General features: G+C 35.9%; 1 protein-coding gene across 5 annotated transcripts in view; it reads left to right on the plus strand.

The window, feature by feature from the left end:
- Positions 1-13225, plus strand: part of cacna2d2 (calcium channel, voltage-dependent, alpha 2/delta subunit 2) — a 241815-nt gene that overhangs the window by 151377 nt on the left and 77213 nt on the right. For 3 of the 5 annotated variants that reach the window (XM_015382058.1, XM_015382060.1, XM_015382061.1), the window contains one exon: positions 1839-1980. In XM_015382058.1, coding sequence (XP_015237544.1) covers positions 1839-1980 — 142 coding nt within the window. The remainder of the gene's footprint in view (positions 1-1838; positions 1981-13225) is intronic. The other 2 variants (XM_015382059.1, XM_015382062.1) reach the window with 1 other exon arrangement.

Below are 13225 nucleotides of genomic sequence, written 5' to 3' on the forward strand. Positions count from 1 at the left end.
ATTACACACTGTAGCTTTAAGCCTGGTCACGTCGTACTTGGTTACTGAATGCTGTGTGTGTAACTTGTGTAAAAAACGTGACGTAACTTACGTAGAAAACGTGACATAAGTCGTGCTGCCCAGCACTAGTCTCTGGTGCTTCCTGGAACCATTAAGAGAACCGTTAGGCGAGCTGCCAAACGGTGCCATGGAATTGAAACGCACGGAACCGTTTTGAACAAGAACCGGTTTTTCAATTAATCTTCAATTCAACTTATTTAGATGATCCACCCGGAAATAAAAGATCGTCTTCTATACCTTTAATGGCAATATAGTGAAGCACATCATAATGCATTTAGCCTCAACACAGTTTATTACCTTATGCATCATAATTAATTATCTTCTGTTGGTTACTGTTGTGTTAAGCTTCTCATGAGTTTTAAGCTTTGTCCATCTTTAAATTTTTCCAAAACTCCTTTTTGGTTCTGAAAATTAGATTGTGTTGAATCCTCTAGATATTTCAAGAAATGTTTATTTAGTAATTTACAAGGTGTCTTTTTGAATAGAATTCCCATTCCTACTATGTCTACCAAATGCAAAATCCTGGCAATGCTGTCAGAGAAACCTCTAAGATGAAAGAGCTGTTTCAGAATAAAGAAATTGTAATCACAAATTACAATGAGTGGTCAATTGCTGACAAGCCTCCAGGACTGATTGAATCAGTGTCCCATCAATTGATGAATTCAAGAAGGTAATATAATGATATATACTATCTGATGATACCAGTATAAGTTAGATTATTGATAATGTTGTAGTTAACATTGTATGATTTCATGATAATTTATCATCACTTACAAACATGTGTCATTTGAAGTATCTTTAAAAATTAAAGATTTGTGTTGCCAAAATTGTATTTATTTATATTTTTTCTGATAAAACTCAGATTTTAATTCCAATGGTTTAACTGCCTCAGGTTGTTGTCTTTCACAGTATTATCACTTTCTTGTTTTTGTTACAGAGAGGCTTCTCCTCAAAAATCCCCTGGCACATTCTGACAACAGTTTGTAATTACATTTTAATAGTCAATTAAAGCCAGCCCATCAATCAGGGACTGTTGTGGACAAGGGGTATTAATTTATTTTCTTTAGAAAAAAACAAACATTTAGTCAGTCATGTCAAAACCAATTAACCCATGCTGCTTTATCAAAATAAAAATTTTAGGGATTCATCGAAATATCACACTTTTATATTTAAAATAAGGAATAAACGTTTGAAAGAAATCAAAACATAAAATAGTTATTTATTCAACATTTATCATGTGTGACACATTGTGTAACATTAACAACCTTTATCTTTTATATGGTGGCTTTCTCTTATATTGGGTGACTCAAACATGCAATGTATGAGTTCTGAAAACGATTTTGATGCTGTGTAGTGGGAAAGGACAGAATCTGCATTTAAATATGTTAGAAACTAAACAGGGATTAAGTGGGGATAGTTGCTGGTCATTGTTGGGGTTAATTCATCTGACACTGCATGATTCTGTGATAGTCATCATAGTTACTAATGACTCCCTCTGTTCGGTAACTGCTTTAATACCTGCTGTTTTTTTGATTAGAGGCAGAGAACAGAACCCCTAAATCTGAGGCCAGACAGCAGGCGGAATAATTGCTGTTTTCATGCTTAACATTTTTTTTAAATTCTGCAAGTCAGGAAGAAGGAGGATATACTTAGGCAAAAAAAGGTCTTCCATAATCACATTATAGGAGGAAAAAACTAATGTGAGTGTGTAACCCTGGTTGTTTTTTCTTTTATAAATCCAACCCTAATTTATATGCTCACTGGTGTATGTGTTTCAGCAGACAGAGGATGGAGAGGAGGAAACTCCACTGGAAAGCTCATCCTCCTTGGAGCTGGAGTTTGTCGACGATCCCAATTTTAAAAACAAGGTCAACTACTCCTCCAGTGCTGTCCAGATTCCCACAGACATATACAAAGGCTGTAAGTTGTTCCAGATTTTATCATACCGGTATTGTAATTGAAATGCTGTTTGCGCCTTAATTGCATAAGATGTGCATTCCAAGGTACCCTTTAAAATGAATAGAGGATGCACTGGGTTCTGATAAGGCTACATACCATTTAGCAATTGTCCGACTGCAATCATATTGTTAAATTTTGCACTGATATCAGTGGCAGTAAAGCTACATTTTTAGTCTCTTGACACATGCTGTGACAGGTGTGAGCATCTACTAGAATGAGACTAGAAAATTCTATACCATAAGTAAGTGAGCAAATACACACTCGCATCTAAGGAGAATTTAGAGAAGCCAAGTAACCTAACAGTCATGTTTTTGGACTGTGGGAAGAAGCCGGATTACCCGATAAGAACCCGTGCATGCGCAGGGAGAACATGCAAACTCCATGCAGAAAGACCCTGGGCCAGGAATCGAACCTGAAACCTTCTTGCTGCAAGCAGCTGTGCTAACCAGTGTTCCACTTGCAGCCAACTTTTTCTACATAACAGAAAAAAAATATTATTCACTAGGTCCAACACATTTGTTGTTAAAAACAAACACGGCATGTCCGATTGATGAGGATCTTATTAAAGTATGATCCGCAATATTTCACAGAGCATTAAATATTTATAGGGAGATGATTCTACAACTCAGTTGACAGGATATATGACATATATTTGTTTTTGGTTTGTTTAAATGAGCGAGATGCAGATCATTTTATTTTTATTTATTTATTTTACAGTACACATAGAACTGCTGAAACTATTTTGATATTACACATAAATAGATTAATTAATTCCATGGGAGGGGAGAAAATTTACTTTGGCAAGCCAGTTTGATATGTATTTGTTTGACTGAAAACATTTTCCTGAAGAAAAAAAATGACCATTTTATTACCATTTACATCTACAATAAACATTCGGTGTATCTCAAAATTTATTTCAAATCTCCATTTTCCTATTGTTACTGGTCATCATTTGTATTATCTTGACTATGAAGAGATGCATTTCAGATATAAATACATATTCATTCAAGGTGATACATTTTAAAACGGTCACTTAAAATGTGTAAACTTTTCTAGGTATATAAGACTTAATTCTTACTAGAACCTCTTTTATTGCATTTCCGACTAGGAATGAGATTTTGATCGGATAGTGATCTAAAAATAGAACAACACAGAGGAGAGTGCGTTTAAACAGCCTACCATAAACCACACCAAATAAACGTATGCATTAACTCGTGCAACAATCTTCTCCTTCGCCATCTTCATCTCTTTTGTAGCTGTAGCGCTGTTTCTCTGTCTTTTAAACACATTGTCCTTTTTTTTCATTTCTGGATTGAAATCTCTAGTTCCAGGGTGGTGAAATAGGCACTTCCTGGTGTGTGTGGTCATGGTAACTCATCAATGGGGGTTCCACTGATAAGGTCTTTTCATACTTGTTACGCACATGTTCAACTCTGAGTGGACTAATTCACAGCAGCCATTGTGAAACCAAAAACTCAGTTTCTGACCTTAGGCTAGAACAATTTAGAGTTGGGGATTTGAATCTGAGTTTGTTAAACATGCTTCTTGAAATGGACTCATTATCCCTGGTAAATATTGAAAGTAGATTAAATACAAAATGATTGATCTGAGAGGAGTTTTAAGGTCTGCTGTATAAAATGTCATGGTGTAGAAACAGGTAGATAGCCATATTACAGTTAACAAGCTGCAACGTGAGCAGCATGACAGTGCTAAACTGCAGGCTCTTAGACATTTAGACCAGATAACTGTCTGGGTGCTTAAAATCTAGTACTAAATTTAGCATGAATAACTCTATATTTTTGCTCTTTATATTAAATGAGGTTAGCAATACATTTTTTTTGGGCCTAACTATCATTAATAATCAAAAACATTGTTGTGACTAATTGTTGATTTTCTGTCTTTATGTAAAACAATTGGATCAAAGTTTTGCTTTAAATCATTTTTTATATATTTCGGAAATGTATTGTGTTTCATGAAATATAATAATAATTTATCCCAATTGTAAAGCAGCAGTAAGGGAAAATATTTCAACAGAATGAAAAAAATGCTATTTTTTTCTTTAAGCTACAAAGGCCAGAGAACTTCATAAAACTATACATGTCAGCCTGTTTTTTTAGTCTCCATAGTTATCCTTTAAAAGGATTGGATGTGTATAGAAATGCAGGTTGTAGAGTTTATGTGGTCTTTTGTTTATTTGAATTTTCATAAAGATTTTTCTTATACTGTGAGTTTTGTTTGTGATTTGTTTTTTAAATGTGCTTTATAGATAGAGTTCATATTTTAAAGAGAGTGCAGTGTCATAGCGAGATGTTTTGTCCTCTTCACTCTCTCTCAGTAACTCAATCTTCTTTGACATAATTTTCCACTTTAGAACAGTAACTTGATTTCAGATGATAGGTACTCGCTCCTAAAACGATTCCTACTGTATTTTTTCCTTTATTCCTTTAACTGCTCATCCCTCTTTCTCATTAAAATCCTCACCATTACTGCACAGCATTCCTCAGCCCTGCAAAAATAACACCACCCTTGACAAACAGCTACTAAATGAGCAGAATGTACCTTCTTGGATTTTTGTTAGTATGTTTCTTCTATCTACCGATCGAACACTTTGAACAATTTCATAGAGTTCCTTAAAAATAAAAAAATAAACGGGGCAGGTGCAGACAGAAACAGAAATTTTTACCGAAGCAGTTTCTTCCTCTCTGTTATTGTCTTACTCTTGACTTTCTTTGTCAAGCTGACAGTGTATGGCACCTGTCTGTTACAATGCCCTCCAGCTGCCTCTCTCCAGACAAATCTTGTCAGAATTAGACACTCGTGGTTCAGGAGAAGATGTCAAAGGCCAAAGCTAAATCACAATAGAGCAATCAAGGCTGCTCATTGTTCCCGGAGCTATTTTATGGCGGCTCTGGTTCCCCTGTCTGAGGATGTGAGCCAGAGGATAAAGGGCTCTTGATTGAGTCCAGTGAAATCTAAAGGAGTAGAGTGGTGCAGTGCATGGAATTACTTATTTTTCTTCTGCTCTGTGGAAAATGTTTACTATTGATGTTGCTTAGTTAGCTCCCAATGCACAGTCTGCACTGCTTAGATTGCCAACTGCAGATTTTTTGCCAATCCAATTATAAGCATGTGTGTTTTGTTAAAGTTGTTGATAAAAATAAAAAAGAATTTTATTGCAGTGCATGTGTAGAATAGTTCTTAAAGCTCCTTTGAGAGCAAACAGCATGTCCCTGACAGAGTCCTGATCAAGCACTTAAATGTTTTCACAGACATGGATTAAAATATGTTATATTTGTAAATGCTTTTTTCTCTTTTTTGCAACTTTGTCTAATCCGAATAGGTCCTCTATAAAGCGTAGCTTTTGCAAGGCATTGGGGTTTATTACATTGTATTTTTTGATAAAATCCAGTAATGCATCAGATGCAAACAATCATTCTGAAATGTACTGTTTTGCCAAGCTCATTATTTGCATATCTACACGGGTTTCTTAACTCTGGTCGTCAAGCCCACTGTTCTACATGTGTTCAGTGTTTTCCTGCCTCCACAAACCTTACCTGAAAGAAAAAGGGATTGACAGTGTTTTGCAGCATTTGATGGCTGCCGAGGAGGTAATGCATCATTTGGTTCAGGTGTGCATGTGTACCAACCCAAGTTGAACCTCAGGTTCTCCTTTTGTTCTTATTTGTTAGCTGCATACTGAGCTAAAGTTCGGATCAGTCATTTTATTCTTATTTGGTTACGGTGTCTTGGTTCATGTGATGGTTCGGTTTGTTTTGTTGAGGCAGATAAGCTGGTATTCTTGCAGTGTGTAGCTCATGAAGCCTGCTAACTCAAAGGCAGTTTGAGTCCTCTTGAAAACAAGTCTGAGACTTTTGAATGTCAGTCATCTTTTTTTTTCCAGAACTACACTGAGTTGCATTAAAGTTGTCTTGCTTTTTTGCTAAATCTCGTTTGAGCCCTTAAACACTTGATATTGAGGCAGAATTTAGTCAATCATGAACCTTTTTACTGCTTTATATCTTCACATACAGTTATGGAAAGTCAACTATTAAAAAATTCAGTCAGCTATTTTTTATTTAGCATTCCGAATGTGGTTGAAGGTGTATATTTGATCTACTTTGCTGTGTTGATAGACTTTGAGGAAATATTCTGTGTATACGATCCAAATGGTTTCCTGGTCTCCACCAGGAACAGTACTTGGGTCATAAAACGTCACTGCTCATCTCCAGACCACGTCTGTCATCCCTTTATCTGACTCATCTTTTTTATACAAATTATAATAAAAATGTAATTTATTGCAATTTATTGCATTGTATTGCAGAGAAGGATAATATATAATGATGTTTCCTAATAAAATGGACAGTTAAACGTAAAAACAAATATGTTCATTTAGTGAAAGAATAAGTTTGGGTAACAGCTGACTGATTGTGCAAGACTCCTACCTCAACGTAAACTGTTTTCATACCTGAAAAAAGACTAGAAATAGAAGAAAAATGGTGAATGCAAATTTTTATCCTATATCACTCGTACTAACGATTTAAGAACAAATTAGTTTGTACAAACACTTTTTGCATGAGGCTCATAGTTTCCGGACCATGTGACCAAGTGATCCATCAGCTCCCTGTACTCCTTGTCCACCACTAATGAATCCCAGAACTGCAAAGTCATTGAACTATTTCTGCAAATGAAAAGAGTCTGTCTGAAACAGGAAATCTTAGGTGGTGCTTCTTTGCTGCAGACTACTTGATTAGAAAGCTGACCCCTCAGTCTCTCAAACTGTGGTCTGTTTGTCAGGTATCCTTTGATCAAGGCCATTGTTGATGCCTCCACTAGAGTCTTCTGGAGTTTCTCACCAAGCAAATTAGGGTGAATCATGATAAATGCTTTGCAGAAATCAATAAACACTGTTTTCTGCCTTGTCTAAATGACAATAGGTTTGTTGAAAGCAGGTGTATGATGGCATCTTGAACTGTACCTCCACAGCAGTAGCAAACTGATGTGGGTCCTGATCAATGCTTTTTTTGCTTGCTGAGGTGAAACAACAGAAGACTCTCTAGGAGCTTCATGATGTGAGATGACAGGGAAACAGGTCTATAGTCACTGAGGACTGTTGGCTGAGTTTTCATTCATATTGGAACCAAGCAGGAGTTCTTCCACATCAATGGAACTGTCTTCTGGGTCAGGCTAAGGTTGAAGAGGTGCTGCAGAATCCCACAGAGCTGCTCTGCTCAGGCCTTCAGGACTCTGGAGCTGACACCATCTGGACTTGGTGCAATATTGCTATTCAGTCTCTCAAGTTGCCTCCTCACTTGACTTCTAGAGACAGACGAGTAGAAGGGACTGTCAATGGGACAGTACCAGGTTCAGTGGCAAAGGTGGAAGATGAAACATTAAAGCTATCTAAGGGAAACTTCGGTTTGAGGGTTATGCTTGCTCCACAGAAAAATGCATTTTTTAATTGTAGGCAGATTTTTTTATTTTAAATAACTTAATAATATTCAATAGATACCTAGTTTCACACTAATATGCTTAATATGTTATTTATTCAGTGTCAAGATTTGGTTTTAGGTTTTTGTTTGGACCCAAAAGCAGAAGCTGAGAGGCAGAGGTGAGTTCTTGGGAGGTTTAATGAGAGATCAGGCAACAAAAACAGGTATCCAAAAATCTGACATAAAAATCAAACACAAACCAGAACCATGGAGACATCAGGGGAAAACCATCAAGGAGCGAGGGTGAGAAAAGGTAAGACGAGGAACCAGCAAAGAGGGACTGCAGAGGGAGTGTATTTATGGCTGACTGAACAAAGGTAGAGCTAGTGAGCTGATAGGGAGCAGGTGTGATTAGAGCTGACGAGGAAGCCAAGGGAAAAGAACACAAGAGGGCAGCAGAGGACAGACAGAAAAACCTAAGCAACTTAAATGAATCCAGACACACCAATAAAGCTAGAAAACAATGAAAAACCTGGCTAAACTTGAAACTGAAAACTTAAAGAAAAACAACAGAACCAAGATTGTTACATTCAGAGGACCTTTTTTCTTCAGTTGTGATGTTGTTTCTTTATCTGGGGTTTTTCTGTTTTTCAATTTTATTGACCTATTGTTTATAAACTCATCTTTAATCAGCCGAACAGACAGAAATGAGAAATCACCATTTAAATAATGAATCATGAATATATTCATTTTGTCCACCACTGCTGGACATCCGTCAAGATGACGTATTTTAATGTATCAGTTGTACAAAACAAATTTTATTAGAATATAATAAAAGCTGTTAACAGCTTTTTTTTGCAACTTAAAACAAAGCTGTTAACAGCTTTTAAGAAGCAGAGTTTCTTTTGACAAACACATTCTGAGAATTTCCTAATTCTCCTGCATGGTGGATCTGAATTAGTTCCTTAGGGTCATCTTTTTGATTTAGAGCAAACGTTTGTCAAATCTAATTAGCTATCTGAAGTTTGCAACCAATTATCTGAGAAAAAATACATTTAGAAAAATGGCTCAATCTACAACTAGAGCTCACCAGATTTGGAATTCCTTTTTTAATACTGTTTGCCATATTGGACTCTGAGGCTTAATTAGCATCGACTGACTTAACAGTCTTTGAAAACCAGCAGTTTAAATTTTATCAGGTAAGACAGTCATATAATAATAGAATTCTCTCATATAATTTTATGTATTGTTCTGTTGATAATTTCTGATTGTTGTATACACCACATATCTAAAAACGGCAAACCAAACTGCAGATTGGTGTGATATTTTTAAACCTAACTCGAATAGCTTTAATAGGAGCTGTGTTGGCTTTAGAGGGCTTGTAGAAAAAGATTATTTTCTGTCATGCTTGGCTCTACGTCCGACCTGCAGGGTGCCTTGGAGAGCATGTCTGGGGAAACTAATGTGGGCAGATTGTTGTCCTCTGGGTCTTGATGGGTCTAGATCTACAATAAATCTGTAGGTTTAGTATTATCAGAAGAGAGGCAGTGTGAGTGGGCAGATTCTGTTCTCAGGGGAAGCTAGAGGAAAAGCAGAGAAAGAAAAGCTATTGAGATGTAGCACACAGTAGAAAGTACAGTATAATGGTATGAATGTAAAAGTCTTTGCCATTTGTTTTCAGGTCATCTATGTAGTATGTTTTCTTTAAAATGTTTTTGTTGTATTGTTTTCCCAAAATAATCCTGATATAGATATTCACATTATAGTAGGTATGCATAGACTCTGACAGAACACTAATAGGTTAGCAGTAAGAGACAAGAGACTTTGATAAAAGAAAACGGTAAAGAAATTATCTTCAGCAGGTCAATGAAGCAATGTGTGCATTTTGGTTTGATGTGGCTGTTAGCCCATGTCAATTTTTTAGACTGAGCAGGGGCCCTCAGCGCAGTAATGCACCATTTTATAATTCATTATCTCTCAATTGATCTCTGCTATTTTACTATAGTTTTCATTGCCTGTTATAAATTGTTCAATACCAAACTGATGTGGTGCAAGGATTACAATACAAAGAATACTTTGTTCAAGGCCAACATTTAGTTTTTAAAATATTCAATTCAAAAATCTAATTGTTTTAATATGATTTAAATAAAAACTGTTTGTGGTCTTACTTTAATTTGTAAAGGAAGTCCACCTTCGCCTCAAAAACCTCTGTTAATTTGTTGTAAAAATCGTCCTTATTTTCCATTAGTTTTAAAAGTCTCTCAGCCTCAATGGAGATGATCCATTGAGATCCTGTTTTATTGATCCATATGTTTTATAGCAGATGGAGTCTAAACTTGGCTAAACTGTTTAAAAAGTAAGGTTAGATTTCCCTTAAACCAGACTTTTATATTTCAATGGTTTTACAGATTTTGAATCTAGCTGCAATGACAAAGCAATATTTTAGAGCAGAGGTTTGTCCTTAAAAAGGCGACAATACAAGTTATTTGTTTCTTTTTATTGTGAATGACTAGATAAATGTCCCCTTGACATTTTTCTTTTTTTTTTTGTCCTTGATATTTTTTCAAGTATTAAAAAGATTCCTTCTTAACCCAAATACAATATGAGGGTTGTGCAAAGCTTAACAAATAAGTGTAGCTTTTTTCAGGCAGCGAGTATATCTTTATTTGTGTTTCCATTTAAGTACAAATGTAGTCTTTTTTTTTCATTTTAACACATTGCCTCCAGCAGGGGAAGCTTCGCAGCTCACACCATGCTGAAGATCAACTCAGTCTCTCTCAACATCAAACTAGATTTAAATGTGGAGGGGGAAAAAAGCAAAAGTAATTTTGAAAATAGAAAAAAAAAGTGAGGAAAAGGGATTTAAAGTTAAACCAAAAGACTGTCTAAACCCGTGGGCTGCATCTCTTTCATTCTTGACTTTTCTAACTCTACTTCTCCTCTCTCTCTTTCTCTCTCTCCTCCGCATCCATCCCAGCCCTATAGTGTGTGCCCAGTGAAGGGGCACTATCGTTTACCCACACTCTAATTAGAACAGTCAGTACGGCAAACTCCTCTTCACTCACCACCAGGCTCACAAATTACATTTTCTGTGTTTGTTATTTACAGCTTTAGTTTAATTGGAAAAGCTACTCTGAGGTGCACTTGGGAGGTATTCTGTCTGTTTTCTTTTATATAATCATACTTCCTCTGGAAAATTGACATGTTTGCCCACTATCATAGTAAGAGGTTACCAATTACAAAAACCCAAATTGTTAATAAAAAGTAGCCTACCCTTTCACCAGAAACTATTTGCTAATTATATTTGTTTGTTCTATTTTTACATACAAATAATCCAAAATGCATGTTTTGGTATGGTTATGAGCCACATTTACATTACCTTCTGAAAACCGATCATTGCAGAGTTCGCACCAAGCTTAGATCAGTTAACCGTGACGAGCTCGGTTCCTTACGACCATTTACACATCACGGTAGCACGGTTCTTCGCCTCCTAGTAACGATCTATGGTACCACTGCTCTCTAGTAGGAAAGCTTAGTGATTATGTTCCGTCCAACATCGCCTGGATAGCTTCCTCTGCCATCATCAAAGGTCGCAACACGCTCTTTTGAAGCCATTTTTAAAAATGTAGTGTTGGAAAGATTTCGATTGTTGTTTACAGTTCTTCTTCTTCTTCTGTTTTGTGGCTGTTGGCAGGTAACTTACCAATGTGCATTACCGCCAACCACTGGAAGCTGACTGTAAATAGGAGATAACGCTGTCTGCTCATGCAGTCTTTGTTATCAAAGAACCGAGCCACTACTGGACTCCGCAGAACCCTACTGTTGCACTAGTACTAGTTCAGTTCAGTTTGCGTGCGATTTACAGTCAATAGTTATCTCGGGTTCGTGGTTGGACCAATCTCTGCACGGTTTCAAAAGGTTAGTGTAAATGGGGCCATAGTCTATGACAAAACACAACTTGCCTTTAGACAAATTGTAAACAGGCCTCCAAACTGGCCAGTGCCAATGTTGGGATTAGCAGAGGGGTTAGGTGGGGGTGTGATCCTGATGAGGGAAAGTGACAGTAATTTTTTTTCTAATATAATTACGCTTACGAGCATGCTTGTAGCGACAGTGGAGAGGAAAACACTCTTTTAATAGGAAGAAACCTCAGTTTGTACTTTTTGACAGAAAACAGTGAGATTTGTTTTTTTTTGTTTCTTTAAAGTTGTAAGAATGACTGTAGTAGCCATATACCAACGGTGGAGAATATGAGCATCTACAAGCAGGAAACCAAAATACTATCATGATTAAACCAAAAATGATTAAACTCTAAGTTCCCCAAGTTCCAAGGTAGATTGAACACTGTTATACCTGAACAAGATAATGTTTTACTCCTGCAGTAGAATTTTACCCATCAGAAAATTGCACTGCAGCCATAGAGGTAAGCACTAAGACTAATTGTTAAACAAAAGATGATTTTGGGTTTTGTTTCTTTAAAGTAGAACTTAACATAGTTTGGAGCCTTAGTTCTGCCCACATGCTGTATATTATTTGATTATAAATTATCCCTAGCCATGGTGGCGCAGAGACTCTGTCTGACTACTCCCTCCTCCCACATACTTTCATTTGGGGTTTGAAATCTTGATAAACAAAGATTTATATATATTTGATGTCTTGTGACCTTTTGACACAAATGAATGCCAAATCATTATTTGAGAGTAGAAAGATACAGCACATTTATTTTTGTCAATTTTAATACATATTCTACTTATGTCTTGAAAATTAAGTTTTTTTTTTTTTTCAAATTAGCTTTAAGATCATGTGACCGACTGACACAAAACTAATGTCAAATCATTATACTAAACTGGAAAGGTCATGCATGCGGAGTTGTTTTTATCCAGTTATAATGCATTCACTATTTTCTGATGAGGAAAATCATGATTTAATTATACTTTTTATTACATGACACTCTGAAAAGCCATTATTTTATTATCCATCTCTAAGTGAACTACTATACATACATAACACAGTATGTACATAACAGAAAGCAGATGCCCATGGTAGGGCTGCTTAGATCTGTCCTCTCTTTGTGATGATCAAGGACGCTAAGCAAGCAGGTAAAAAAAAGATGCATAAATTCCTTTATAACCTAAAATGGACACCAAACAGGCTGTTTTGGACACAAAGTCAGGCTTTTAACAAGTGTGCAATAAAATATAAAAATAATGCCTGGAACATTTAGAAAGCAGTGCAAGACATATAGCCATTTAGTTTATCAGTAACAAATGTTTTATTTATGGATAAAAAGTAATTTACGATATGTTAAAGTTTAATACATGCACAGTATTAAAAACACTTAATACCAGATTATACTTGCATTTCTTTTACTTATAGAATAAAATAAATGTTCTTATACTAACATTACATACATAACGTTTTTATGCCCTCAATGTGTGTTAGGCAAATTGTTTACAGATGACGATGGGAGAAGCTACCCTCCTCTTTTCCTTTTTGCCAGTCTCTTGTTTACAATTGCAGATAAAAATCCAAAAAGTGGCTTGGCTTTGCTGTGAAAAAAACAAGATGTTTTTAGCAAAAAAGTGCAGTCAGGTTATCAAGATTACAATCCTAGTTTTAAATATAATGTTCTAAACGGTAGACCCCCACATATTGGCGTCTGGCTAAAAGTGATTATAGGAGTTTTTTGAGGTATGTGGTCCCAGAATATAATACCAGAGTAGTGTGTATATATATATATATATATATATATATATATATATATATATATATATATA

The sequence above is a fragment of the Cyprinodon variegatus genome, unplaced genomic scaffold (genome assembly GCF_000732505.1).
Source record: "Cyprinodon variegatus isolate N-32 unplaced genomic scaffold, C_variegatus-1.0 Scaffold248, whole genome shotgun sequence".
In the NCBI taxonomy this organism is placed as follows: domain Eukaryota; kingdom Metazoa; phylum Chordata; class Actinopteri; order Cyprinodontiformes; family Cyprinodontidae; genus Cyprinodon; species Cyprinodon variegatus.